At 42.4% G+C, this 26,770-nt stretch overlaps 1 protein-coding gene across 1 annotated transcript in view; it reads right to left on the bottom strand.

Annotated features, from left to right (window-relative positions):
- LOC134350550 (echinoderm microtubule-associated protein-like 6) overlaps positions 1-26,770 on the bottom strand; it is a 392,224-nt gene that overhangs the window by 261,590 nt on the left and 103,864 nt on the right. The window contains exons 4-5 of the mRNA XM_063055883.1: positions 25,032-25,100; positions 3,352-3,537 (exon numbers count right to left, since the gene is read on the bottom strand). Of these exons, the coding sequence (XP_062911953.1) occupies positions 3,352-3,537; positions 25,032-25,100 (255 nt within the window). The remainder of the gene's footprint in view (positions 1-3,351; positions 3,538-25,031; positions 25,101-26,770) is intronic.

The following is a 26,770-nucleotide window of genomic DNA, read 5'->3' as shown; positions in this document are numbered from 1 at the left end:
AAGATAACTGATGCAGTGAAGCAGCAACAATTGATTCCTGGAATTAAACTCTTGTTTTAAGGATGGATTGAAGAACTGAACTTGATACAGTACTCCAAAATTTAGAACAACTTTTTATTGCAAAGAGAGCCAGATTTCTAATCTATAGCGTTTTCAAAAGCTGTTCATGAGAAACATTTAGCAGTGTACTATTTAAAAACCTCTATCTTGTTAAGCTTAAGACATAAATTTCGGTTTCCTCAGCTCCCTTGCAGCACCACTTACTGTCCCTCAGTGCTACATTTCCTACTGCTTAACTGCTTCCTCACTTGTGTCTATATTCACCTACTGTTCCACTCACCTCATCTAAAGAGCCCTTTACAAGACTGCCACAGCTGCATCAATCACAACTTTATCTCAGCAACCCAGTTGTGCTAACAATGTTAGACCCCAATATCATCAGCGACAAAGCTGTATATTTCATGATTGCCAACAATGTGGGATATAGAACAGCAGAGATGTAAACAAATCATAGAAAAGTGCAAAAGCAAAAGGGTTATAGTTATGGGGGATTTTAACTTCCCTAATATTGACAGTGGGTGCCTTAGTCCAAGTTTCTCCTAGATGAGGAGTAATTAATTAAGTATGCTCAGGAGATTTTGAGCCTATGCTTCTGCAAGAGAAGGTGTTTTATTAGATTTGATCTTGAGAAATCAAGCTGGCAAATACTGGAAGAGTTAGTGGGGAATATTTTGTGTTACACAATTCTGCCCATCTCAAGGGAGGTATGGGGAGAGACATGGATAGTCCGCCAGTAATGCATTGCGGGAGGGCCAAGTTCAATGAGATAGGGCTCTGCAAAAGTAAATTGGGAGCAGTTGTTAGTAGGTAAAATAGCACTCAATGAGCAAGAATCTTTTGAAAGGAAGATGGCAAGAGTTCTGGAATAACATATTCCTGAGGGTAGAAAACAAGGATGACAAAAATCAGAGGACCTTACATGACAAAGGACTTTGTGGAGAATTTCAAAATAAAAGGAAATTAGGATGGCAAATTGGGATCCTGAAATTACATTGACAGACAAGATCAACGATGAATACCAGTGCACTTTATAAGTATATCAAAGGGAAGAAGGGAACTATGGAAAGAGTAGGTCTCCTTAAGAACCCAAAAGGCTACCTGTGCACTAAGCCAAATGATTTTGCCAAAATCTTAAATGAATACTTTGTATCTGTGTTCGCTAAAGAAGAACACATGGTAGTATGTGTTCCAGGAGTGGAACAGTGATGCTATAGTCTACAGCATGCTAATATTAAGGAGAAAGTACTTGATTTAATGGGAAACATAAGTCTGCCACGGGAAGTAGTTGAGATAACTGGGATCCAGACAAAGGTCTTTTTCAGCTGTAGGAAAAGTTCTGAATAACCGGAGGATAGCAAATGTTGCTCACTCACACAAAACGCACAGCAGAGATAAGCCAAGTACAACAGGATAGTGGACCTTACTGGTCTGGAAGCTATAAGGAATAAAAATGTAAAGGAACTTCTTATATTTTTTTCCAGTCCTGATGAAGGGTCTCGGCCCAAAATGTTGGCTGTTTACTCTTTTCCATAGATACTGCCTGGCTCTCTGAGTTCGTCCAGCTTTTTATGTGTGTTGCTTGGATTTCCAGCATCTGCAGATTTTCTTGTGTTTGTGATTCTAAAGGGACTGGATTTATCTTCACTTGGAAAGGCAAGAACTGATTAGGAATAGTCAGTATGGCTTTATTAAATACAATATTTTGCTGAGACAACTCAGCATATTGAAGAATTAAGGGTGGTAGATATTGCTTACATGGACTTTGAGGCCTTTGACAAGGATCTACATAGTAGACTACTCCAAATAGGTTAGAGCCCTATGATATGATCAAAGCTATCTGACAAATTGGATCTAAAAGTGGATCAAGTAAAATACAGAAGGTAGTGGAGGGTTGCTTTTCTGTTTAGAATGTTGTAACCAATTGTGTACCCCATGGATCAGAGCATGGGATTCTGGTGCTTGTAATATATGTTAATGACTTGGATAAAATGTAGGAGATGTAATTAGTAAGTTTGCAGATGAAAATTGATGTTGCTAATAGTGCAGAAGGTTGTATAAAACTGCAGCATTATTCAGGACACTGAATAGTTAGGCAGAGCAACACCAGCTGGAATTTTATCCTGACAAATGCGAAGATTTGCATTTTGGAAAGGCAAACAAGAGTAGGGCATGACATCTAGTGGTAGGTTCATAGAAATGTCAATGAAGAGTAGGACTTTGGAGGTACAAGCCCACAGACCATTGAAAGTAGCAGAATAAATGGATGAGGCAGTGAAAAGAACATGTAGCACTGGATGTTTGGCTTCATGGCCAGAATACAGTAATTGGATGTCATGCTGCAACTTATACAATGTTGGTTAAACCACACCTACAGCACTATTTGCAATTATGGTTGGCATACAATAGCAAGCATGTGATTGCACTGAAGAGGATGCAGAGGAGGTTTGTCAGTTATGAAGGAGGAACTAAACAGGGTGGGTTTGTTTTTTGTTGGAGCTGAAGGGGCTGTGAGGTGACCTAATATAATTATATAAAATCATGAAAATAGATAGGATAATAGTAGAAACCATTTTCCATGATGGGAGTGTCTAAAACAAAAGGGGATAGGTTTAACATGAGAGGTAGAAGCAGATATTCTAACATTTAAGGAGGACTTCAACAAGAATTTGAATTCACAAACCCATAGAGGGCTCTAGACCTAATGAGGGTAAATGAGATTAGCAGAGATACAACTTGTATCCCAGTGATGTGCTATGATAGATCTGGTCTACAAGTACTGAACCTCATCATTACACAGTGACAATATTATGTCATAGAGTATCATACAAACGCTTTGCGGCTGGACATGTACCAACCAGCACTGTACTCATTTTACAGTGAGACCATGCACACTGCCACAGCATATTTGGGTCATTATATGGACCTGGATAAAACTGAGAGTTTATGACTGGGGATAATGTGGTCCAAATCTCTAGTCCTTGGGAAGTCATCTCTTGATAGCTCATCCCTGGAAAGTGGAGTTGAGGACAATGATGAGAACAGCCATGGAATGGTTGGAGCAATCTTGTTGAGCCACATGATCTCAGCAGCTTTACCCTGCAGTATTTTGTATCAGAACTTAGTGAGGTGCCACTGACTTTCTAAGTGTTAAAGCATTCAAGTGTCATAAAAATATAAAACTTATATCTTTTCTTTTAGTTTTACAATTTAAACAGTAACCAATTTCATTAATAGAGTACATAAGGTCACACCAAAAGAAAGAATGTTGTGCGCTCCATATGTTTTACTTACTCCATGGGCTCCTTGAATTGTGCGAACCAAATTTAGCCCTTTCCAAACATAAATATCACCATTCAATGCACCAGAATAGGTAACTTCATCTTTAGCACAAGCTAGACATAGTATAGTCTGAAGGTCACCAGTTTTACCAAAAATTCCCCTTTTGGGTGTTAGTGCATTTCCACATAATGTCCAAAACTGCAATAAGAAACAAAGACAAAAAAATCACTGTATACACACATTTTCAACAAATAATTGCTCTTACAACACATGTAGAAATAAATTGGCATTGCCTCAACTGTTTTATTCATTTCTCTGTTCTCTTAACATTTTCTCTTTACATTTTCTCTTTGTTCTTGTTTTATCATTAATCTAAATCACTTCATATTCTTTGCTTCGTTTGTTTTTGAATTTTAGAAATTACATGTAAAAATTGTTTCCGTCCTACTTTTAATTCATGGTAATCCTAAATCCATGCATCCTTAATGATTACACAATCTTTCATTAATTGCCTCCAAAAACTTCCGACAATTTAAGTTATTTACCCTTCTTTATATAATTGTAATTTCTTTCAAATGTCAGTTTTGAAATAATTAAATTCTTTTCTCTAGGTGTTTTTTCCTAAGTTAAAATCAACAGGATGGCTCAACTTGAAACAAAAGAAATTGTAACTTTAAATTAGCCCAACAGCTAGTAAGGCACCCTCAAAAAAAAACAAAATCATGAAATAGTTACATCCCTAATCCCAGATATGGTTTCTCAGGACTGTTAATACATAAACATGACCCTGAATGGAATTACAGGGAAAGTAGCAGAGGACAATAAGAAACAATAGGCAAAATGTGCTTATCAAGTTTCTTTCTTTGACTGAACAGATAGAACTAAAGTAAAAAAACTTCACAAATTCATATACCTGGGAAGAAAAAATAATAGATAACCTCAAAAGTCAATTAATCTTAAAGGTGTGAAGATGCAGAGTAAAGAACAGCTAAGAACCTGATTGACGTCAGGGCTTTGTGATGGCCACTCCAATACTTTGACTTTGTTGTCCTTAAATAATTTTGCAACAACTTTGGAGGTATGTTTGGAGTCACTGTCCATTTGGAAGACCCATTTGTGACCTTGCTTTAACTTCCTGGCTGATGTCTTGAGATGTTACTTCAATATATCCACATAATTTTCCTTCCTCATGATGCCATCTATTTTGTGAAGTGCACCAGTCCCTCCTACAGCAAAGCACCCCCACGACATGATGCTGCCACCCCCATGCTTCACGGTTGGGATGGTGTTCTTCAGCTTGCAACCCTCACCCTTTTTCCTCCAAACATAACGATGGTCATCATAGCCAAACAGTTCGATTTTTGTTTCATCAGACCAGAGGACATTTCTCCAAAAAGTAAGATCTTTGTCCCCATGTGCACTTGTAAGCTGTAGTCTGGCTTTTATATGGTGGTTTTGGAGCAGTGAGCAGCCTTACTGAGCAGCCTTTCAGGTTATGTTGATGTAGGACTCGTTTTACCGTGGATATAGATGCTTGTCTACCTGTTTCCTCCAGCATCTTCACAAGGTCCTTTGCTGTTGTTCTGGGATTGATTTACACTTTTCGCGCCAAGGTACATTCAACTCTAGGAGACAGAATGCGTCTCCTTCCTGAGCGGTATGACGGCTATGTGGTCCCATGGTTTTTATACTTGCGTACTATTGTTTGTACTGTTACGTACCCCGTAACTGGATTGCCAAACCAGCAGAAATGGAACACTCGTTGGAGTCTGTGATTACTAGGAACTAATAAAGTTTTATTGAAGAAATAAGTAATACAGTACACTAACTGCAAGGATATAAATGTAACAGGTTAGCAATGATAGTATACACATATACACAGAAATAGGGTCACACACATCAAAGTTGCTGGTGAACGCAGCAGGCCATGCAGCATCTCCAGGAAGAGGTACAGTCGACATTTCAGACCGAGACCCTTCGTCAGGACTAACTGAAGAAAGAGCCAGTAAGAGCTTTAAAAGTGTGAGGGGGAGGGGGAGATTCAAAATGATAGGAGGAGACAGGAGGGGGAGGGATGGAGCCAAGAGCTGGACAGATGATTGGCAAAAGGGGTATGAGAGGATCATGGGACAGGAGACCAAGGGAGAAGGAAAAGGGGGAGGGGGGAAAGCCCAGAGGATGGGCAAGGGGTATAGTCAGAGGGACAGAGGGAGAAAAAGGAGAGTGAGAGAAAGAATGTGTGTATATAAATAACGGATGGGGTACGAGGGGGAGGTGGGGCATTAGCGGAAGTTAGAGAAGTCAATGTTCATGCCATCAGGTTGGAGGCTGCCCAGACGGAATATAAGGTGTTGTTCCTCCAACCCGAGTCTGGCTTCATCTTTACAGTAGGGGAGGCCGTGGATAGACATGTCAGAATGGGAAAGGGATGTGGAATTAAAATGTGTGGCCACTGGGAGATCCTGGCCGACAGAGCGTAGGTGTTCAGCAAAACGATCTCCCAGTCTGCGTCGGGTCTCGCCAATATATAGAAGTCCACATCGGGAGCACCGGACGCAGTATATCACCCCAGCTGACTCACAGGTGAAGTGTCGCCTCACCTGGAAGGACTGTCTGGGGCCCTGAATGGTGGTAAGGGAGGAAGTGTAAGGGCATGTGTAGCACTTGTTCTACTTACAAGGATAAGTGCCAGGAGGGAGATCAGTGGGGAGGGATGGGGGGGACGAATGGACAAGGGAATCGCGTAGGGAGTGATCCTTGCAGAAAGTGGGGGGTGGGAGAGGGAAAGATGTGCTTAGTGGTGGGATCCCGTTGGAGGTGGCCGGTGCTCCCGATGTGGCCTTCTATATATTGGCGAGACCTGACACAGACTGGGAGATCGTTTTGCTGAATCTCGCCTGGAGAGGGTTGGTTACCACTGGAAACAGAACTAAGACCCTATTACCCACTTGAAACACTTGTTCGCGGGCTCGTCTATCATACCACTGTTTCATTTTTGTTTGGGAGTTTCGTAGATTTTCTTTGGCAAGGTCACAGATCCTTCTAAGCCTCTCATGAAATTTTAAAACATAATCAATCACATTGACTTGTACTGTCGGACAGGACCATTGCTCTTTCAGTAAGGTTAGAGGTCCTCTGGGCCGATGACCGAAGACGAGCTCAAATGGGCTGAACCCCAATGACTCCTGAACCGTGTCCCTTACGGCAAATAACAAGAGAGGCAAGGCATCATCCCAGTCTCTGGCGTTCTCTTGACAATAAGTTTTAATCATGGTCTTTAATGTTGCGTGGAATCTTTCCAATGCCCCTTGGGACTCCGAGTGGTACGCGGAGGCCAAAATCTGCTTTGCTCCCATCTCATCCAACATCTGTCGGAATGTGTGAGATGTGAAGACACTCCCCTGATCTGACTGGATTTCCCTGGGCAGCCCCACCGTAGTGAAAAATTTCACAAGCGCCTTTACCACTGCGGGAGCCTTGACGCTTGCCAGGGGCACCGCCTCCGGAAACCTGGTGGCGGCACACATCATAGTCATCACATACTCTCGCCCACTCGCAGTTCTGGGCAGGGGACCGACAAAATCCACAATTACTCGAGAAAAAGGTTCCCCGAAAGCGGGTATCAGTCGAAGGGGTGCTTTAGGCAGGACCTGGTTCAGCTTACCTACCACCTGACAGGTATGACACCGCCTACAATATTCAATAATATCCTTCCTCATGTTCGGCCAGTAAAACTCTTTCATAATTCTATCGACTGTTTTCCTCACCCCAAAATGTCCACCGAGGGGTACCTTGAGGGCCAGGTTAAAAATCTCGTCCCTATAAATTTTCGGCACTACCACCTGGTGTACCACCCCCCACTCCTCATCCGCGGGCACGGTACTTGGTCTCCACTTCCTCATCAGTACTCCCTCCTTCACATAATAGCCCACTGGTTCCCTTTTTATTTCTGCTTCAGAGAGAGCTGTCTCCATCAAAACCATCAGCTCCTCATCTCGTTCCTGTGCCTGTATAAATTCCTTCCTCGCTAATGATAAGTCTACCTCAACTCCCTCACTTCCTTCCGCTCCACTATGCTCCTTCTTCTCACTTTCTAACCCCTCCTGGTACAAGGCTGGTAAAAACGTCTCAGCTAAATCCACATTCGCTTCGGCAGACTGTCTCGACATGCGTCGAGTCACTGCGCAAACGGGATAAACCTGTGAGTCCATGGGTGGGTCCTCAGTCCTGGCAGGCTTGCTTGTCAGCTTTACTGCTGGGTACACATCACCACCTGCAAGGTCGTTACCGAGTAAGACCTCCATGTCTTCCATCAGTAATTCAGGCCTCACCCCTATCGTGACTGGTCCGGAGACCAAGTCACTTTTCAGGTATATCTGGTGCAAAGGTACTGCTTCAGTCCCTTTCCCAATGCCTTTTATCACACTGACCTCCCCAGTATCGGTCTCTGCACTAAATTCTAACACCCTCCTTAAGATCAATGACTGACAAGCCCCAGTGTCTCTCCAGATCTGTACTGGAACTGAGGTTGACCCCTCCTTCACCGACACCAATCCGGCTGAAGTAAACTTCTCGCGCCCTTCCTGAACTCTATCAGACTTCTTCTCCCCAAGCAGTTTGTTTGCTGGCTCAATACAGCCAGTCGGAGTCGTCGTTTTTCCTTTCCCCATCTCTTTCTTTGGGGCAAAACACCTGGACGCAATGTGACCAGCTTTCCCACAGTTATAGCATACGACCCCAGGAGACTTCCTACCAAACTGCTTCCCGTCTTCCTTATCCTTCTCACTAGTCCCCGGCTTACTTTCTGGCTTTGCCGGCGGACTTTCTCCCCCCTCTCGACTACCCTTCTGGTAGCTCTTACTCAGGGTAGACTTTGCTTTGTGTGTTAACGCGAACTCATCTGCTAACTTAGCAGTTGCAGCTAAGGTTTCTGCCTCTTTCTCATCTAGATAGGGCCTCATACCTTCAGGGACACAACCTTTAAATTGCTCAATCAGTATTAGCTGTAGCAGTTTGTCATAATCTCCAGTGACCCCTTTCGAGGTGCACCAACGCTCACAATACATCTGCATCTCACGGGCAAACTCTAAATAAGTGCAGCCCCACTGCTTCCTCACATTCCAGAACCTTTGCCTCCGGGACCAACTCATAAATCCTGAGTATAGCCTCTTTCACCACATCATACCTCTGGGCATCTTCTGCTGACAACACTGAGTAAGCTTGCTGAGCCTTCCCCTTAAGCACGCTCTGAAGCAAAACAGCCCACTTATTCCTCAGCCAGTCCTGACTTGCAGCGACTTTTTTGAAATGTAGAAAGTACTGATCAACATCGGCCTCCTCAAATGGGGGAACCAACCTAACCTCCTGGGTCGCCCTGACCCCTCCACCTTGGTCTGGTATTTGGCCCCTCTCGAGCGCTATCCCTAACTTCTCCAGCTCAAACTCCCTTTCCTTCTGCTTCTCTCTCTCTTCCCGTTCTAGCTGCCTTTCTCTCTCTTCTCGCTCTAGCTGCTTTATTCGGAACTCATGCTCGAGCCTTAATTTTTCCATCTGCAGATGCACCGCCTCCCCACCAGGTTTGCTCATAGACACCACCTCCAGCTCCCTGTGGGGAAACACACCTTTAGATACATAATGCTCAACGATAGCTCTGTGCATCTCCGCTCTCTTCATTGTCTGCTTCCCCCTAAAAAGATCCAACCGTTTTGCAACAATTGCCAAGTCTGATTTTTTGGCATCCTCTAATGCCTCCAAGGTCGGCACCTTTAGAAATTCCTCAATCTCCATTTCTGCTGTTTGCCCCTTTTTCCTTCTTTCGGGAATTTAACCCAATCAATTTACCCAGTCCCAAATTTTGGCGTTCAAAATCCCGGACGAGCCCCCACTTATGTTACGTACCCCATAAATGGGTTGCCAAACCAGCAGAAATGGAACACTCATTGGAGTCTGTGATTACTAGGAACTCATAAAGTTTTATTAAAGAAATAAGTAATACAGTACACTAACCACAAGGATATAAATGTAACAGGTTAGCAATGATAGTATACACATATACACAGAAATAAGGTAATAGGAATCAGCCAAGCTCTATCACAGTCTAGGGGTAAAATGATCAGTCTTAAGATGAAGCAGAGTTCAGTTCAGTCTAGTGCAGTTTGAAGTAATCGCTGTTGTTGTACTGTTGGAGGGAGGGAGAGGGAGTGGGGGAGGGAGGGGGAGGGGAGAGAGAGAGAGAGATAGATAGATAGATAGATAGATAGATAGATAGATAGATAGATAGATAGATAGATAGATAGATAGATAGATAGATATGCAGTTGGTTTCAGGCAAACCTTTCCATGCCTTCTGAATCCAGCTGTGGTCACCAACTGTGACCCCTCCGTTCTGGATGCGATTGTTCTTCCGTGGTGAACCTGGCACCCAGGCAACGGTGGACACACACCAGGTTCCCACCGATCGTACCTTTACACCCTGTGAGCCTCTGACCGATTCCCGAGAACCGGTCCTCCAAACTCCCACCAACTTGTGGGGCATACTGCTCTTTCCAGGGTCTCATCGCGTGTGTGTGTCGTGCCTTAGCAAACCTGCTATTTTTATCCCCCTGATGGGGTATCACCTGTCCATCAAACTTCAAACAGTTCAGGTTCAAAGCAAATGGTCTGTGGCAGACACCAACATCTGAATTGTGTCTCTTTCTCATTAATCTCTCTCTTCTCTCTTATTAGCATTTTGAATGTTTCTCCATTGTCTTTCGTTATCTCTCTCATTAGCTTCATCCATTCTGCAGCTCTGCTTGGCTTCACACATTACAGTACAGATGAACATGGTCCCTTCAGGTGTTTGGAAATTGCTTCCAAGGATGAACCAGACTTGACATCATTTTCTGACCTCAATCCAATAGAAGATTTGTGGGCAGAACTGAAAAAGCGTGTGTGAGCAAGGAGGCCTACAAACCTGACTCAGTTACACCAGTTCCTTCTGGAGGAATGGAACAAAATTCCAGCAACTTATTGTGAAAAGCTTGTGGAAGGCTACCCAAAGGGTTTGACCCAAGTTAAACAATTTAAAGGCAATGCTACCAAATACTAACAAAGTATATGTAAACTTCTGACCCACTGGGAAAGTGATGAAAGAAATAAAAGCTAAAATAAATCATTCTCTCTACTATTATTCTGACATTTCACACTCATAAAATAAAGTAGTGATCCTAACTGACCTTAAGACAGGAATGTTTTCTAGGATTAAATGTCAGGAATTGTGAAAAACTGAGTTTAAACGTATTTGGCTAAGGTGTATGTAAACTTCTGACTTCAACTGTAAATGCTGTGGTTTCATAAGGTATTGCCCAGGTTGTATTTGGAGTATTGTGAGCAGTTTTGGACCCCATATAGAATATCGAACACTACATGTTCTTCGGCCCATGACGTTATGCTAACCTTCCAACTTACTCCAACATCAATATAACCCTTCCCTCCCACATAAGCCTAATTTTTCTACCTTCAATGTGACATTCTTAAATATTCCTAATGCATCTGCCTCTACCACCACCCCTGGCAGCGCATTCCATGTACCCATCACTCTGTATAAAAAAACTTGACATCCCCCCACCTTTATATCTCCCCTTTACTTTCCTCCAATCACCTTAAAATTATGCCTCCTCGTATTAGCCATTTCCACCTTGGGAAAAACTCTGGCTGTATACTTGGGTTAAACCTCTTATCATCTTTAACATCTCAATCAAGTCACCTCTCAATCTCCTTCACTCCAAAGAGAAAAGCCTTAGCTTGCTCAACCTTTCCTCATAAGACACGTGCTCAAATCAAGGCACCATCCTGGTAAATCTCTTCTGCACCTTCTCTAAAGTTTCCACATCCTTCCTATAATGAGGCGACCAGAACTGAAAACAATATTCCAAGTATGGTCTAACCAGATTTTTATAAAGCTACACCATTACCTTGTGGCTTAAACTGAATCCTCTGACTAATGAAGGCTAAAACACTATACACCTTCCTAACCACCCAATTAACTTGCATAGCAACTTTGAGGGATTGATGGATGTGGACCCCAAGATCCTTCTGCTCCTCCACACGGCTTAGAACCCTGCCATTAACTTGGCATCTTGCCTTCAAATTCAACCTTCCAAATGAATTATTTTACACTTAACCAGGCTGAACTCTATCTGCCACTTCTCAGCCCAGCTCTGCACCTTATCAACATCTAGTTGTAACCATTGACAGTTTTCTATTCTATCCACAACACCACCAGCCCCTATATCACCTGCAAACTTAATAACCTACTCATGCACACCGTCATCCAAGTCATGTATAAAAATCACAGAGAGCAGGGGCCCCAGAAAAAAATTCTTGCAGAACAGCACTGGTCACTGACCTTCAGGCAGAATATACTCCATACACAACCACTCTATCTTCTGTGGACAAGCCAATTCTGAATCCACACAGCCACTACTCCCTGGATCCCATGCCTCCTGAACCTTATCAAATGCATTACTAAAATCTATATACACCATATCTACTGAGCTACCTCCAATGTGTTTTGTCACATCTTCAAAGAAGTCGATCAGGCTTGTGAAGCATGACTTGCCTTCACCAAGCCATGCTGACTATCTCGAATCAGACTATGTTTCTCTAAATACTCTCAAATCCTGCCTCTAAGAATTTTCTCCAATAATTTACTCACCACTGAAGTAAGACTCACTGGTCTAATACGACTCCAATGGTTATCCCTACTCTCTTTTCTTGCACAAAAAATAATATTTGCCATCCTTCAATCATCTGGTATTACTCCTATGGACAGTAAAGAAGCAATGATCTTTGCCAAAAGTGCAACAATCTCTTCCCTCACTTACCTGGAGTATAACCTGTCCAGCCCCAGGGACTTACCTATCCTAATGTTTTTCAGCCTGTTTTACATTGTCCTCATAATCATCTAGTGAATCTCGCAGGTGAATATTGAACCAAAGTGTTCATGAAGAACCTCCCCATCTTCTCCAATTCCAGGCACATGCTTCCTCTTCTACTCCTGATTGGTCCTACCCTCACTGTGGTCACATTCATATTCTTCACATAAATGTAGAAAGCCTTTGGGTTTTTCTTAATCCTAAATGCCAAGGCCTTCTTATGCCCCCATCTAGTTCTCATAAAACCAGTCTTAATCTTCTTCCTGGCTACCTTGTGATCCTGTAGAGCCTTATGTGATCCTTGCTTAAGCAAGCTTCTTTATTCCTCGACTACACATTCACATTTCTTGGCAAACATGACTAGACCATAATACATAGGAACAGAATTAGGCCATTTGGTCAATCGAATCTTCCCCACCATTCCATCATGAGTGATTTATTATTCCTTTCAAACTTATTCTCCTGCCTCCTCCCAGTAACCTTTGACACCCTAACTAACCAAGCACCTATCAACTTTGCGTTAAATATACTCAATGACTTGGCCTCCACAGTAGTCTATGGCAATGAATTCCACAAATTCACCATGATTTGGTGAAAGAAATTCCTTCTCATCTCTGTTCTAAGTGGAGGTTCCTCTACTCTGAGGCTGTGCCCTCTGGTCCTAGACTCACCCCACTGTAGGAAACATCCTTTCAACATCCATTCTATCAAGGCCTTTCAATATTTGATCGGTTTCAATGAGATCTCTACCTTTCACATCCCCTCCCCATTCTTCTCAACTCCAGTGAATATAGGCTCAGAGCTAGCAGACACTTCTCAAGTGGCAACTTTGAGGGATCATTGGATGTGAACCCAAGATCCCTCTGTTTCTCCACACTGCTAAGAACCTTGTATTCCTAGAATCATTCTCACGAATCTCCTCTGGACCCTTTCCAAAGTCAGCATGGCTTTTCTTAGATGAGGAGCACAAAACAGCTCATAGTACTCCAAGTCAGTCTGTCAAATGCCTTATAAAGCATTAAATTCTTGCTTTTGATTTCGAGAGGACTAGAATACAATGTTAACATTGCATTTGCCTTCCTTACCACTGACTCAGCTTGCAAGTTCATCTTTAGGAAATCCCACAGAGCGACTTCAAATTCCCTTTGCATCTCTGATTTTTGGAATTTCACCCAATTTGGAAAATAGTCTATGCCTTGATTCCTTATACAAAGTGCACGGCCATATACTTCCCTACACTATAGTTTATTTGCCACTTCTTTGATCATTCTCCCAATCTGTCCAAGTACTTCTGCAGACTTCCTACTTCTTCAATACTACCTGCTCCTCCACCAATCTTTGTACCATCATCAAACTTGGCTATAAAGCCATCAATTCAATCATCCAAATTGTTGATATATAACATGAAAAGAAGCGGTCCCAATACCGACCCCTGCAGAACACCACCAGCAATCAGCAGCCAACCAGAATATGTCCACATTATTTGACTATGTCTCCTGTAGGCAGCCAATCTTCTATTCATGTTCATATCTTTCCTATAATACCATGAGCTCTTATGCTGTTAAGCAGCCTCATGTGCGGCTGCGGGACCTTGTCAAAGACCTTCTGAAAATCCAAGTTAGCATCATGCACTGACTCTCCTTTGTTTATCCTCCCTGTTATTTCGTCAAAAAAACTCCAAAAGAAAGTCAGGAAAGATTTCCGTTAAGGAAACTATGCTGACTTTGGCTTACTTTATCATGCGCCTCATCCTTAATGGACTAATAATGTTGATCTTCTCAACCACTGAAATCAGGCTAAATGGCCTATAATTTCCTTTCTTCAGCTTCTCTCCCTTCTTAAAGAGTGGATATTTGCAATTTTCCAGTCCCCTGGAACTATTCTGGAATCTAGTGACTTTTAAAAGAACATTACTAATGCCTCCCACAACCTCTTCAACTACCTGTTTTAGATCCTCGGATATTGTCCAGCTGGTCCAGGAGACTTATCGACCTTCAAATCATTCAACTTCCCAAGCACCTTCTCTTTAGTAATTGCAACTACAGTCACTGCTGCCCCTGACACACTAAAATTTTTGGCATACTGCTAGTGTCTTCCACAGTGAAGACTGACGCAAAATACTTATTCAGTTTATCGCTATCTCTTTGTCGCCGTTTGGGACCTCTCCAGCATCATTTTATAGCGATCCAATTCCCACTCTCACCCCTCTTTTACTTGTTTAAAAGGAGAGCTTCATGGGCATTTGGGCTCATTCTGGTGACCCAGTCAGTGGCAGGAGCAGAGCACAGCAAAATAAAAACATAGAAGGGACAAGCAGGATGGCTATTGTTGGGAGGGGGCCAGTGGTGAGAGTAGGAGTGTCAGGTTTTGGCTCAAAGGAGGCTTTGGCATAGAAGAAGTGTTGGTTCTAGGTAAGTTTCTGTTAAGGTTCCCTTTTTTTCCCTCTTACTGTACAGTGTTAGTAAATGGTCATTGTGTGTTCTTCATGCTGGATGTTGGAGTGCTGGGAGACCCAGAGTCTCCCAAGGAACTACATCTAAATGAAGTACATCCAACTGCAGCTCCTTGAAGACCGTATTAGGGATTTGGAGCAGCAGCTGGATGATCTTTGGTTTGTACGGGACAACGAGGAGATAATCAAACAGAGCTACAGGGGAGTAGTCATCCCTAAGTTGCAGGAGGAAAGTAACCGGGTGACTGTCAGGAGAAATGGAACTGTGAATAGACAGTTAGCACTGAGCATCCCTGTGGCCATTCCCCTCAATAATAAGTATACCATTTTGAATGCCGCTGTGAGGGATGACCTTCCAGGGGGATGCCACAGAGACCAGGTTACTGGCACTGAGCATTGGACCATAGAGCAGAAGGGAAAGGGGGAGAAGAGCAGAGCAGTAGGATCAGGGGACTCAAAAGTCAGTGGAACAGACAGGATATTCTGTGGATGTGAACGGGACACCAAAATGGAATGTTACATCCCAAGGGTCAGAGTCAGGGACAACTTGGATCGTACCCACAGCATTTTGGAAGGAGAGGGAGAGCAGCCAGTCTTGGTACCAATGACAGAGGAAGGAAAAGCAAAGAGGTCCTAAAGAGAGAATTTAAAGAGACAGGCAGAAAGCTGAGAAACAGGAACTCCATGGTCATAATTTCTGGATTGCTACCAGTGCCACGTGCCAGTGAGACTAAATGATTTGGCAGATAAATGCGTGGCCGAGAAGCTGATGCAGGGTGCAGAACTTCAGGTTCTTGGAACATTGGGATCTTTTCTGAGGGAGGTATGACCTGTCCAAAAGTGATGGGTTGCACCCAAACTCGAGCAGGAGTAATATTCTCGTGGGTTTGTTAGAGTAGTTGGGGAGGGTTTTAATTAATTTAGCAGAGGGTTGGGGACCGGAGTGGAGGGATTCAGGCTAGGACGGATGGTAAAAAAGCAAAGAGAGCATGCAGTCAGACTGACAGAAAGGACAGGCAGAAGATGGGACAAAATTGCAGCCAGCAGGGTGGGTATCAGTGCAGTAGGGAGGCAGAATCAAAAAGAGTAGCAATACAGTCCTCAAAATGTTATATCTCAATGCATGGAATATAAAAAATAAAGTGGATGATCTTGTTGCACTACTGCAGATTATCAGGTATGATGTTGTGGCTGTCACTGAATCATGGCTTAAGGATGGTTGTAGTTGGGAGCTAGATGTCCAAAGTTATATATTGTATCAGAGGGATAGGAAGGCATGCAGAGGGGCTGAAAGAATGGCATCAAATAGTAGAAACATGTGACATAGAATCAGAAGATACTGAATCCATGTGGGTTGAGTTAAGAAATTGCAAGGGTAAAGGAACCCTGACGGCAGTTACTTACATGCCTTGCAACAATAGTTGGGATGTGGACCACAGATTATAACAGGAAATAGAAAAGGCATGTCAAAAGGGCAATGTTAAGATAGTCATAGGAGATTTCAACATGTAGTTTTGATTAGGGAAAAACAGGTTGGTATGGATCTCAAGAGAGTGCTTTGTTGAATGCCTTCGAGATGGCTTTGTAAGACCATAAGACAAAGGAGCAAGAGTTGGCCATTCGGCCCATCGAGTCTGCTCCACCATTTTATCATGAGCTGATCCATTCTCCCATTTAGTCCCACTCCCCCGCCTTCTCATCATAACCTTTGATGCCCTGGCTACTCAGATACCTATCAATCTCTGCCTTAAATACACCCAATGACTTGGCCTCCACTACCACCCGTGGCAACAAATTCCATAGATTCACCACCCTCTGACTAAAAAAATTTCTTCGCATCTCTGTTCTGAATGGGTGCCCTTCAATCCTTAAGTCATTCCCTCTAGTACTAGACTCCCCCATCATGGGAAACAACTTTGCCACATCCACACTGTCCATGCCTTTCAACATTCGAAATGTTTCTATGAGGTCTCCCCTCATTCTTCTAAACTCCAAGGAATACAGTCCAAGAGCAGACAAACATTGTTCATATGTTAACCCCCTCATTCCCAAAATCATTCTAGTGAATCTTCTCTGTATCCTCTCCAACATCAGCATATCCTTTCTTAAATAAGGAGACCAAAACTGCCCACAGTACTCCAAGTGAGGTCTTACCAGCACCTTTTAGAGCCTCAACATCACGTCCCTGCTCCTATACTCTATTCCTCTAGAAATGAATGCCTTCTTCACCACCAACTCAACCTGGATGTTAAATTTAAGAGTATCCTGCATGAGGTCTCCCGAGTCCTGTTGCATCTCAGAACTTTGAATTCTCTCCCCATTTAAATAATAGTCTGCCCGTTTATTTCTTCTGCCAAAGTGCATAACCATACACTTTCCAACACTGTATTTCATTTGCCACTTCTTTGCCCATTCTCCCAATCTATCCAAGTCTCTGCAGACTCTCCGTTTCCTCAGCACTACCGGCTCCTCCACCTGTCTTTGTATCATCAGCAAACTTGGCCACAAAGCCATCTATTCCATAATCCAAATCGTTAATGTACAACGTAAAAAGAAGTGGCCCCAACACGGACCCCTGTGAAACACCACTGGTAACCGGCAGCCAACCAGAACAGGATCCCTTTATTCCCTCTCTCTGATTCCTGCCAATCAGCCAACACCCTATCCACGTATGTAACTTTGCCGTAATTCCATGGGCTCTTATCTTGTTAAGTAGCCTCATGTGTGGCACCTTGTCAAAGGTCTTCTGAAAATCCAAATATGCAACATCCACTGCATCCCCCTTGTCTAGCCTACTTGTAATTTCCTCAAAAAATTGTAATAGGTTTGCCAGGCAGGATTTTCCTTTAAGGAAACCATGCTGAGTTCCGCCTATCTTATCATATGCCTCCAGGTACTCCGTAACCTCGTCCTTGACAATTGACTCCAACAACTTCCCAACCACTGATGTCAAGCTAACAGGTCTATAATTTCCTTTTTGCTTCCTTGCCCCCTTCTTAAACAGCGGAGTGACATTTGCAATCTTCCAGTCCTCCGGAACCATGCTAGAATCTATCGACTTTTGAAAGATCATCGCTAATGCCTCCGCAATCTCCACAGCTACTTCCTTCAGAACATAGGGGTGCATTCCATCTGGTCCGGGAGATTTATCTACCTTTAGACTATTCAGCTTCCTGAGTACTTTCTCTGTCGTAATTGTGACTGCACACACTTCTCTTTCCTGCCACCCTTGAGTGTCCGGTGTAGTGCTGATGTCTTCTTCAGTGAAGACTGATACAAGATACACGTTCAGTTCCTCCGCCATCTCTTTATCTCCCATTACAATTTCTCCAGCATCATTTTCTATCAGTCGTATATCTACTCTCACCTGTCTTTTACTCTTTATATACTTGGAAAAGCTTTTAGTACCCTCTTTGATATTATTTGCTAGCTTCCTTTCATAGTTCCTCTTTTCCCTCTTAATGACTTTTAGTTTCCTTTTGTAAACTTTTAAAAACTTCCAATCCTCTGTCTTCCCACTAATCTTTGCCTCTTTGTATGCCCTCTCCTTTGCTTTAACTTTGGCTTTGACTTCTCTTGTTAGCCACGGTTGCATCCTTTTTCCATTCGAAAATTTCTTCTTTTTTGGAATATACCTGTCTTGCACCTTCCTCACTTCTCACATAAACTCCAGCCACTGCTGCTCTACTGTCCTTCCTGCCAGTGTCCCTTTCCAGTCAACTTTGGCCAGTTCCTCTCTCATGCCACTATAATTTCCTTTACTCCACTGAAATACCGACACATCAGATTTTGACTTCTCTTTTTCAAATTTCACAGTGAACTCAATTATGTTATGATCACTGCCTCCTAAGGGTTCCTTCACCTCAATCTCTCTAATCACCTCTGATTCACTACACAATACCCAATCCAGTACAGCCGATCCCCTAGTGGGCTCAACAACAAGCTATTCTAAAAAGCCATCTCGCAGACATTCTACAAATTCTCTCTCTTGAGATCCAGTACCGACCCGATTTTCTCAATCCACTCACATGTTAAAATCCCCCACAATCATCATAACACTGCCCTTCTGACAAGCCTTTTCTATTTCCTGCTGTAGTTCGTAGTCCACATCACTGCAGCTGTTTGGAGGCCTGTATATAACTGCCATCTGGGTCCTTTTACCCCTGCGATTTCTGAGCTCAACCCATAAAGATTCTGCACCTTCCGATCCTATGTCACCTCTTTCTAATGAACTGATATCATTTCTTACCAATAAAGCCACGCTGCCCCCTCTGCCTACTTTCCTATCCTTCCGATACACCGTGTATCCTTGGACGTTCATCTCCCAGAGACATGCATCCTTTAGCCACGGCTCAGTGATGGCCACAATATCATACCTGCCAATCTGTAGCTGTACGACAAGATCATCCACCTTATTCCTTATGCTGCGTGCATTTAAGTATAACACCTTAAGACCATTATTTGGTACTTTTCGCTTTGATTGCACTGCAACTTTATTGCACTGCAACTCATCCCAATGGCTACAAATTTGCCCCATCACCTGCCTGTCTTTCCTGACATCTTTACTGCTCACTATCTTAGATTTATGCAACACACATCAAAGTTGCTGGTGAACGCAGCAGGCCAGGCAGCATCTCCAGGAAGAGGTACAGTCGACGCTTCAGGCTGAGACCCTTCGTCAGAACTAACTGAAGAAAGAGCCAGTGAGAGATTTAAAAGTGGGAGGGGGAGGGGGAGATCCAAAATGATAGGAGAAGACAGGAGGGGGAGGGATGGAGCCAAGAGCAACAGGTGATTGGCAAAAGGGATATGAGAGGATAAGGGGCAGGGGGCCCAGGGAGAAGGAAAGGGTGGGGGGAGCCCAAAGGATGGGAAAGGGGTATAGTCAGAGGGACAGAGGGAGAAAAAGGAGAGTGAGAAAAAGGAGAGTGAGAGAAAGAATGTGTGTATATAAATAACAGATGGGGTACGAGGGGGAGGTGGGGCATTAGCGGAAGTTAGAGAAGTCAATGTTCATGCCATCAGATTGGAGGCTACCCAGACAGAATATAAGGTGTTGTTCCTCCAACCTGAGTGTTGCTTCATCTTTACAGTAGAGGAGGCCGTGGATAGACATGTCAGAATGGAAATGGGATGTGGAATTAAAATGTGTGGCCACTGGGAGATCCTGCTTTCTCTGGCGGACAGAGCGTAGATGTTCAGGAAAACGATCTCCCAGTCTGCATCGGATCTCGCCAATATATAGAAGGCCACATCGGGAGCACCGGACGCAGTATATCTTAGACTTATTTCTGTTTTCCCCTTCCTCCGCTCTATCATTCTGGTTCCCATCCCCCTGCCAAATTAGTTTAAACCCTCCCTAACAGCTCTATTAAACCTTCCCGCCAGGATATTGGTCCCCTTCGGGTTCAGGTGTAACCTGTCCATTTTGAACATGTCATACTTCCCCCAGAAGAGATCCCAGAAGAACAGTTTGTCATTGAGCCTACTAGGAGGTCAGCTATACTGGACTGGGTGTTATGTAATGAACCTGAGGTGATTAGGGAGCTTAAGGTAAAAGAACCCTTAGAAGACAGTGATCACAATATGATTGAGTTCAACTAAATTACAGAGATATGAGCGAAGATTTGGCCGAAGTAAATTGGAAAGAGGTACTGGCAGGGATGACAGCAGAGCAGCAATGGTGAAAGTTTCTGGGAAAAATGAGTAAGGTGCAGGATTGATGTATTCCAAAATTGAAGACATACTCAGATGGCAAAATAGTACAACTGTGGCTGACAAGGAAAGTCAAAGCTAATGTAAAAGCAAAAGAGAGGCCATACAACAAAGCAAAAATTAGCGGGAAGACAGGATTTTAGAAGCTTTTAAAAACCTACAGAGAGCAACTAAAAGAATCATTGGGAGGGAAAAGCAAACTAGCAAACAATATCAGACTACAGTCGACCTCTGTATCTGCGGGGGTTTGGTTCCAGGACCTCCCGCGGATACCAAATTCCGTGGATGTTCAAGTCCCGTATATAAAATGGCGTAGTATTTGCATATAATCTACACAATCCTCCCATATACTTTAAGTCATCTCTAAATTATTTATAATACCTAATACAATGTAAATGCTATGTAAATAGTTGTTACACTGTATTGTTTAGGGAATAATGACAAGAACAAAAGGTCTGTACATGTTCAGTACAGACGCAACCATCGTAGCTCTTCTGGGAACACTGATGCTGCCTCGGCATCAGCCGATGCCGATTCTCCCGTGATCTCTAAGTTCTTGAGGCTGCAGCGCTTTACATAGCTAGCCAGCCATCCCTTACTAGCCTTAAACCCCTTCCTCTCGCTCACAACACAGGTAGCGAACGAACGAGACGCGAGGTGAACAATGCTCAAACAACAAGTAATACTTTTAAACATCTCTAGATTACAGTACATACTTACAATATCTAATACAATGGAAATAGCAGTGTGCCAGATGTTGAATCGTGTGAGGGAAGAGAAGAGAGTGCAGGTGCTTGAAAAGCTGAACGACCTAAGGGTACATGTCACCCAGACCAGATGAACTGCACACCAGGGTTCTGAAAGAGGTAGCAGTAGAGACTGTGGAGGCATTAACAATGATCTTTTAAAATTAACGGCTTCAGAGACTGAGATCACAGGGTTGTTAGATGCTGTAGGGGTTTGTGAAAGTGCCTCCATTTGCTGTCAGTCAAAGTGAGCGTAAAAGGCAATGAGCTCATCTGAGAGCAAAACTACATTACCATTTATGTTGCTCAGTTTTACTTTGTTAGATGTGATAGCATCCAAGCCCTGCCACAGTTGTCGAGCATCCCTCTATGGTTCAAGTTTAGTCTGGAATTGCCATGTGGCATGTGAGATGGCCTTCCAGAGGTCATACCTGGACCACCAGTCTAAAACATTGCCAATCCAGCTGTCAGCATTAGAAAAATTAGAAAACCAGAAAGCAATTTATTGAATTTTTTTTTCAGGGCCACTTGAGATCATAAGACCATAAGACATAGAAGCAGAATTAGGCCATCCAGCTCATTGAATCTGCTCTGCCATTCCATCATGGCTGAACCCGGATCCCACTCAACCCCACACACCTGCCTTCTCGCCATATCCTCTGATGCCCTGACTGATCAGGAAACTATCAACTTCCGCCTTAAATAGACACACGCACTTGGCCTCCACCACAATCTGTGGCAGAGTATTCCACAGATTCATTACTCTCTGGCTAAAAAGATTCCTCCTTCCCTCTGTTCTGAAAGATCATCCCTCAACTTTGGGTTGTGCTCTCTAGTTTGGAAACCCCCCACCATAGAAAATATCCTCTCCACATCCACCCTATCTAGTGCTTTCAACATTCGGCCGGTTTCAATAAGATACCCCCACATTCTTCTAAATTCCAGTGAGTTCAGGCCCAAAGTTGCCAAACGTTCAAATGTTAACCCCTTCATTCCCAGAATCATACTCGTGAACCTCCTCTGGACTCTCCCCAAAGACAACACATCCTTTCTGAGATATGGGGCCCAAAACTGTTGACAATGCTCCAGGTACAGCCTGACTAGTGTCTTATAAAGGCTCAGCATTATCTCCTTGCTTTTGTATTCTATTCCCCTTGAAGTAAATGCCACCATTTCATTTTCCTTCTGTACCACAGACTCAAATTGGAAATTAACCTTCTGGGAGTCTTGCACAAGAACTCCTAAGTCCCTCTGCTCCTCTGATGTTTGAACCGTCTCCCCACTTAGATAATAGTCCGCATTATTGTTCCTTTTACCTAAATGTATTATCGTACATTTCCCAACACTGTATTCCATCTGCCACTTCTTTGCCCTTTCTTTCAATCTGTCTAAAGTCCTGCTGCAATTACATTGCTTCCTCAGCACTACCTATCCCTCCATCTATCTTCGTAGCATCTGCAAATTTTGCCACAAAGCCATCAATTCCATTATCTAACTCACTGACAAACAATGTGAAAGAGAGTGGTCCCAATACTGACCTCTGAAGAACATCACTAGTCACCAGCAGCCAACCAGAAAAGGCTCCTTTTATTCCCACTCGCAGCCTCCTGCCAGTCAGCTATTCTGCTATGCCAGAATTATTTACTGTAATGCCACTGGATTTTACCTTGTTAAGCAGCCTCATGTCTGACACCTTATCAAAGGCCTTCTAGAAATCCAAGTAAATAGAATCATAGAACATAGAAAATCTACAGCACATTACAGGCCCTTCAGCCCACAATGTTGTGCTGACCATGTAACCTACTTTAGAATCTGCCTAGAATTACCCTACCGCATAGCCCCCTATTTTTCTAAGCTCCATGTACCTATCTAAGAGTTTCTTAAAAGACTCTACCACGGTCGCTGGCAGTGCATTCCATGCATCCACCACTCTCTGTGTGAAAAACTTTCCTCTGACATCCCCTTGTAGTTGTTTCCAAGCACCTTAAAACTATGCCCCCTCGTCTTAGCATTTCAGCCCTGGGAAAAAGCCTCTGGCTATCCACACGATCAATGCCTCTCATCATCTTATACACCTCTATCAGGCCTCCTCATCCCCTATTGCTCCAAGGAGAAAAGGTCAAGTTCACTCAACCTATTCTCATAAGGCATGCTCTTCAATCCAGGCAAAATCCTTGTAAATCTCCTCTGCACTCTCTCTATAATATCTTCATCCTTCCTACAATAAGGTGACCAGAACTGAACACAGTACTCCAAGTGGAGTCTAACTAAGGTCTTATATAGCTGTTACATTACCTCACGGCTCTTGAAATCAGTCCCATGGTTGATGAAGGCCAACACACCATACACCTTCTTAACAACACTGTCAACCTGTTTAGCAACTTTGAGTGTCCTTTGCACATGGACCCCAAGATCTCGCTGATCCTCCACACTGCCAAGAGTCTTAACATAAATGTTATATTCTGTCCTCAAATTTGAGCTACCGAAATGAATCTCTTCACACTAATCTGGGTTGAACTCTAAATGCCACTTCTCAGCCCAGTTCTGCATCCTATTGATGTCCCACTGTAACCTCTGACAACCCTCCAGACTATCTACAACACCCCCAATCTTTGTGTCATCAGCAAATTTACTAACCCACCCTTATACTTCCTCATCCAGATCATTTATAAAAATCACAAAAGAGGAGCGGTCCCAGAACAGATCCCTGCAGAACACTACTGGTCACCATCCTCCATGCAGAATATGAACCATTCACAACCATCCTTTGCCTTCTGTGGATAATCCAATTCTATATCTACAAAGCAAGGTCTCCTGAATGAGCTTCACATGGTAAACCTCATCAAACACCTTACTGAAATCCATATACATCACATCCACCGCCTCTCCTTTGTCCACCCTGCTTCTTACTTCCTCAAAGAACTCTAACAGCTTTGTCAGACAAGATTTCCCTTCCCAGACACCATGACATATTAGTTTAAACCATTCCCAACAGTTCTGGAAAACCTGCCCGCAAGAATATTGGTCCCCCTTGGAAATACAAATGGAGGTTGGAAAGAAGACATAATCTGATACTTTCCTGAATCACCAGTGCTGAACACGCCAACCCAGCCCTCAGCAGCACGTGAACCTTTTGGTTCATCTAAACATTGGCTATCACTGGTGCAAAATAATTTTGGTGTCAGCTCCAGAATCACCCTTATTATCGCTGACATATGTCATAAAATTTGTTGCTTTGTGTCAGTAGTACAATACATGACAAAATAAATTACTACAAGTTACAATACCAAATAAATAATTAAATAGTATGAAACAAGAATAGTGAGGTAGTACATGAGATACAGAACCCATTGTAACAACACACTCAGACTCCCAGCAGGACTTTCATGCCTGAAAGTTATTTCATTAGGCAATAGTACAAGCCATTGTGCTCTGCTTTCTAAATTTCTGAGCAGTCAGATTCAATGAAGATGAAACAAAGTTTACTTGTAGACCAGATAAATTTAAACTACAGTGTTTCTATAAATTAATTTAATGAATGTCATTTAAATTAGGTGAGTTCAGAAGAAGTATTTGGAAATTGAATAATTAAGATGAAATTGATATTTTCAGCTGAAGATTTGAACAGCTCAGTCCATCATTTATGTTATCAGTAACTTTTTACATCATATTTACGAATTATTAGTTAAGTTTCTGATTTGTATGTTATCACTTAAATTATGAACTTTTCATAAATCTACGCAATTTTGAAACTTCAAAGCTAACTGCAACAGCTAAACAGTTACAATACTAATTTAATGAAAGTAATATTTAACATCAGTGTTTTTAAATTAGAACTACAAGATGAACCCATTTTATTTACCTTAATGTGTTTCACTCCACAGCTAACAAGTCTGTTTGTCTGATGTGGATCCCAAGCAACATCAAAAATCTGCCAAGATACAAAATTTATTTTTCTACTTCGCACCAAAACTAATTGAGATTATACAATAATACAAAGGATTATGTATAAAACACCCATCTCTATCACTCCAGAACTACATTCATAAAGGCAAACCATGAAGAGAACGAGCTGGAAGAATAAAACTAACCAAGGGCAGATGGATTAAACAGAGTATAATAGAAGAAACCAAGGAGGAAGAGCAAGGGCAGAACAAAACTAGAAGGTAACTGATTGAAATACAAAATGGAGGTTAGAAAGAACATAATCTTGAGCTAAAGAGCTCATACCAGCCTGAGACCTGCAGTTCTCTGTAATTCAAGCTGTCACAAATTTTGTCCAAGGAATAAGCCTTGCTTCTCTGAAGCTGAGTTTTAGCAGTGAGACATCCATGTATTTCTGTTTAAGATATTTTTGAACAGTAAAACTGTTGATTCAGCACACTTCGTATTTTAGTGGTGCTAGACTGAGAGATTTTCCAGCCTATTAGTTGTTGATTCAATTTGTACCCAACACAATTAAGACAAGTTTAAAAAAAACAAAATGTTACACAGTACAGTAATGTAGTAAGTTTTTCAGGGAACTCAGTTTTAAGGGGATTGTGGAATTAGCATCCAGTAAGCCAGAAGATGAACAATTGGGATTTATAAACAATTATGTTACAGATTGTAATGTCTTTAAAACTTGCTGTTCAGTGCTTATAAAAATATTAAAAATGTTATATTAATACTTTTATTGCTGCTTTAAATATGTCAATGGCATTTGTTTCACTTTGTAGTCAATTGAAAAATCACAAGACATAGAGCGAATCTTTTGACAATTTATAATTGCTGCACTGTCATGCTACAAAAATTAGTTCTAGTACAGAAGTCTGGAGAAAAGCATGGCAGAAGAATTGGGTTGAGAGGGATAATAAATCAGCCATGAAGGAATAGTGGTGCAGAGAATGGGCCAAATGGCCTACTTCTGCTCCTGTGATAGAGGGAAAATAAATTGAGATTAGTCTTGTAATAAAAACATTCTTTGCATTTTTAGTATATAAGAAAGACTGAGAATAAGGAAGCTCCACAGAGGATGAGATTAGGGAGTTATTAATAGTGTATAAAGAGATGGCAGAGATGAATAAATAGAACAAACTAAAACCATTTCACCAACAGTAAAAATTCAGGGCTAAACAGGAATCAACTTCAGACATATCACATCATTGAAAATGACCTGGTCCATTAAATGCTATGTTGCCCTGGATGTTATGGCTAGTATTCAAACATCTTTAAAGAAATGAGTATGGTAATCTTCTTAAAATCTCTAGAATCTAAATAGTTTGCAGTGGGCTGAAAAAGTACGAATCTAACACTCACATTCAAGAATGAGAGAGATGGGGGGAAAAAAAGTAATTATAGCCCTTTCAGTTTTGCTTCTGATTGAGAAAACATTGGAATCCATCACTAAAGCAGTAACAGGACAATTAGAAAAAACACACAATAAATTTAAGTGGTGGTTTTATGAAAGGTAAATGGTGTCTGACAAAAATATTGTGTTACGTACCAGCAGCAATAGGTCACAAATTGAGACAGGTTTTTAATGTTAAAACCACTATCTTTATTAGTATCTACTCAAAATATAAAAGATTAAATGAAGTTAACAGTGTTATGCGTGTAAAT

Source organism: Mobula hypostoma, chromosome 8 (genome assembly GCF_963921235.1).
Source record: "Mobula hypostoma chromosome 8, sMobHyp1.1, whole genome shotgun sequence".
NCBI lineage: Eukaryota > Metazoa > Chordata > Chondrichthyes > Myliobatiformes > Myliobatidae > Mobula > Mobula hypostoma.
This window is presented reverse-complemented; position numbering and strand designations above follow the sequence as displayed.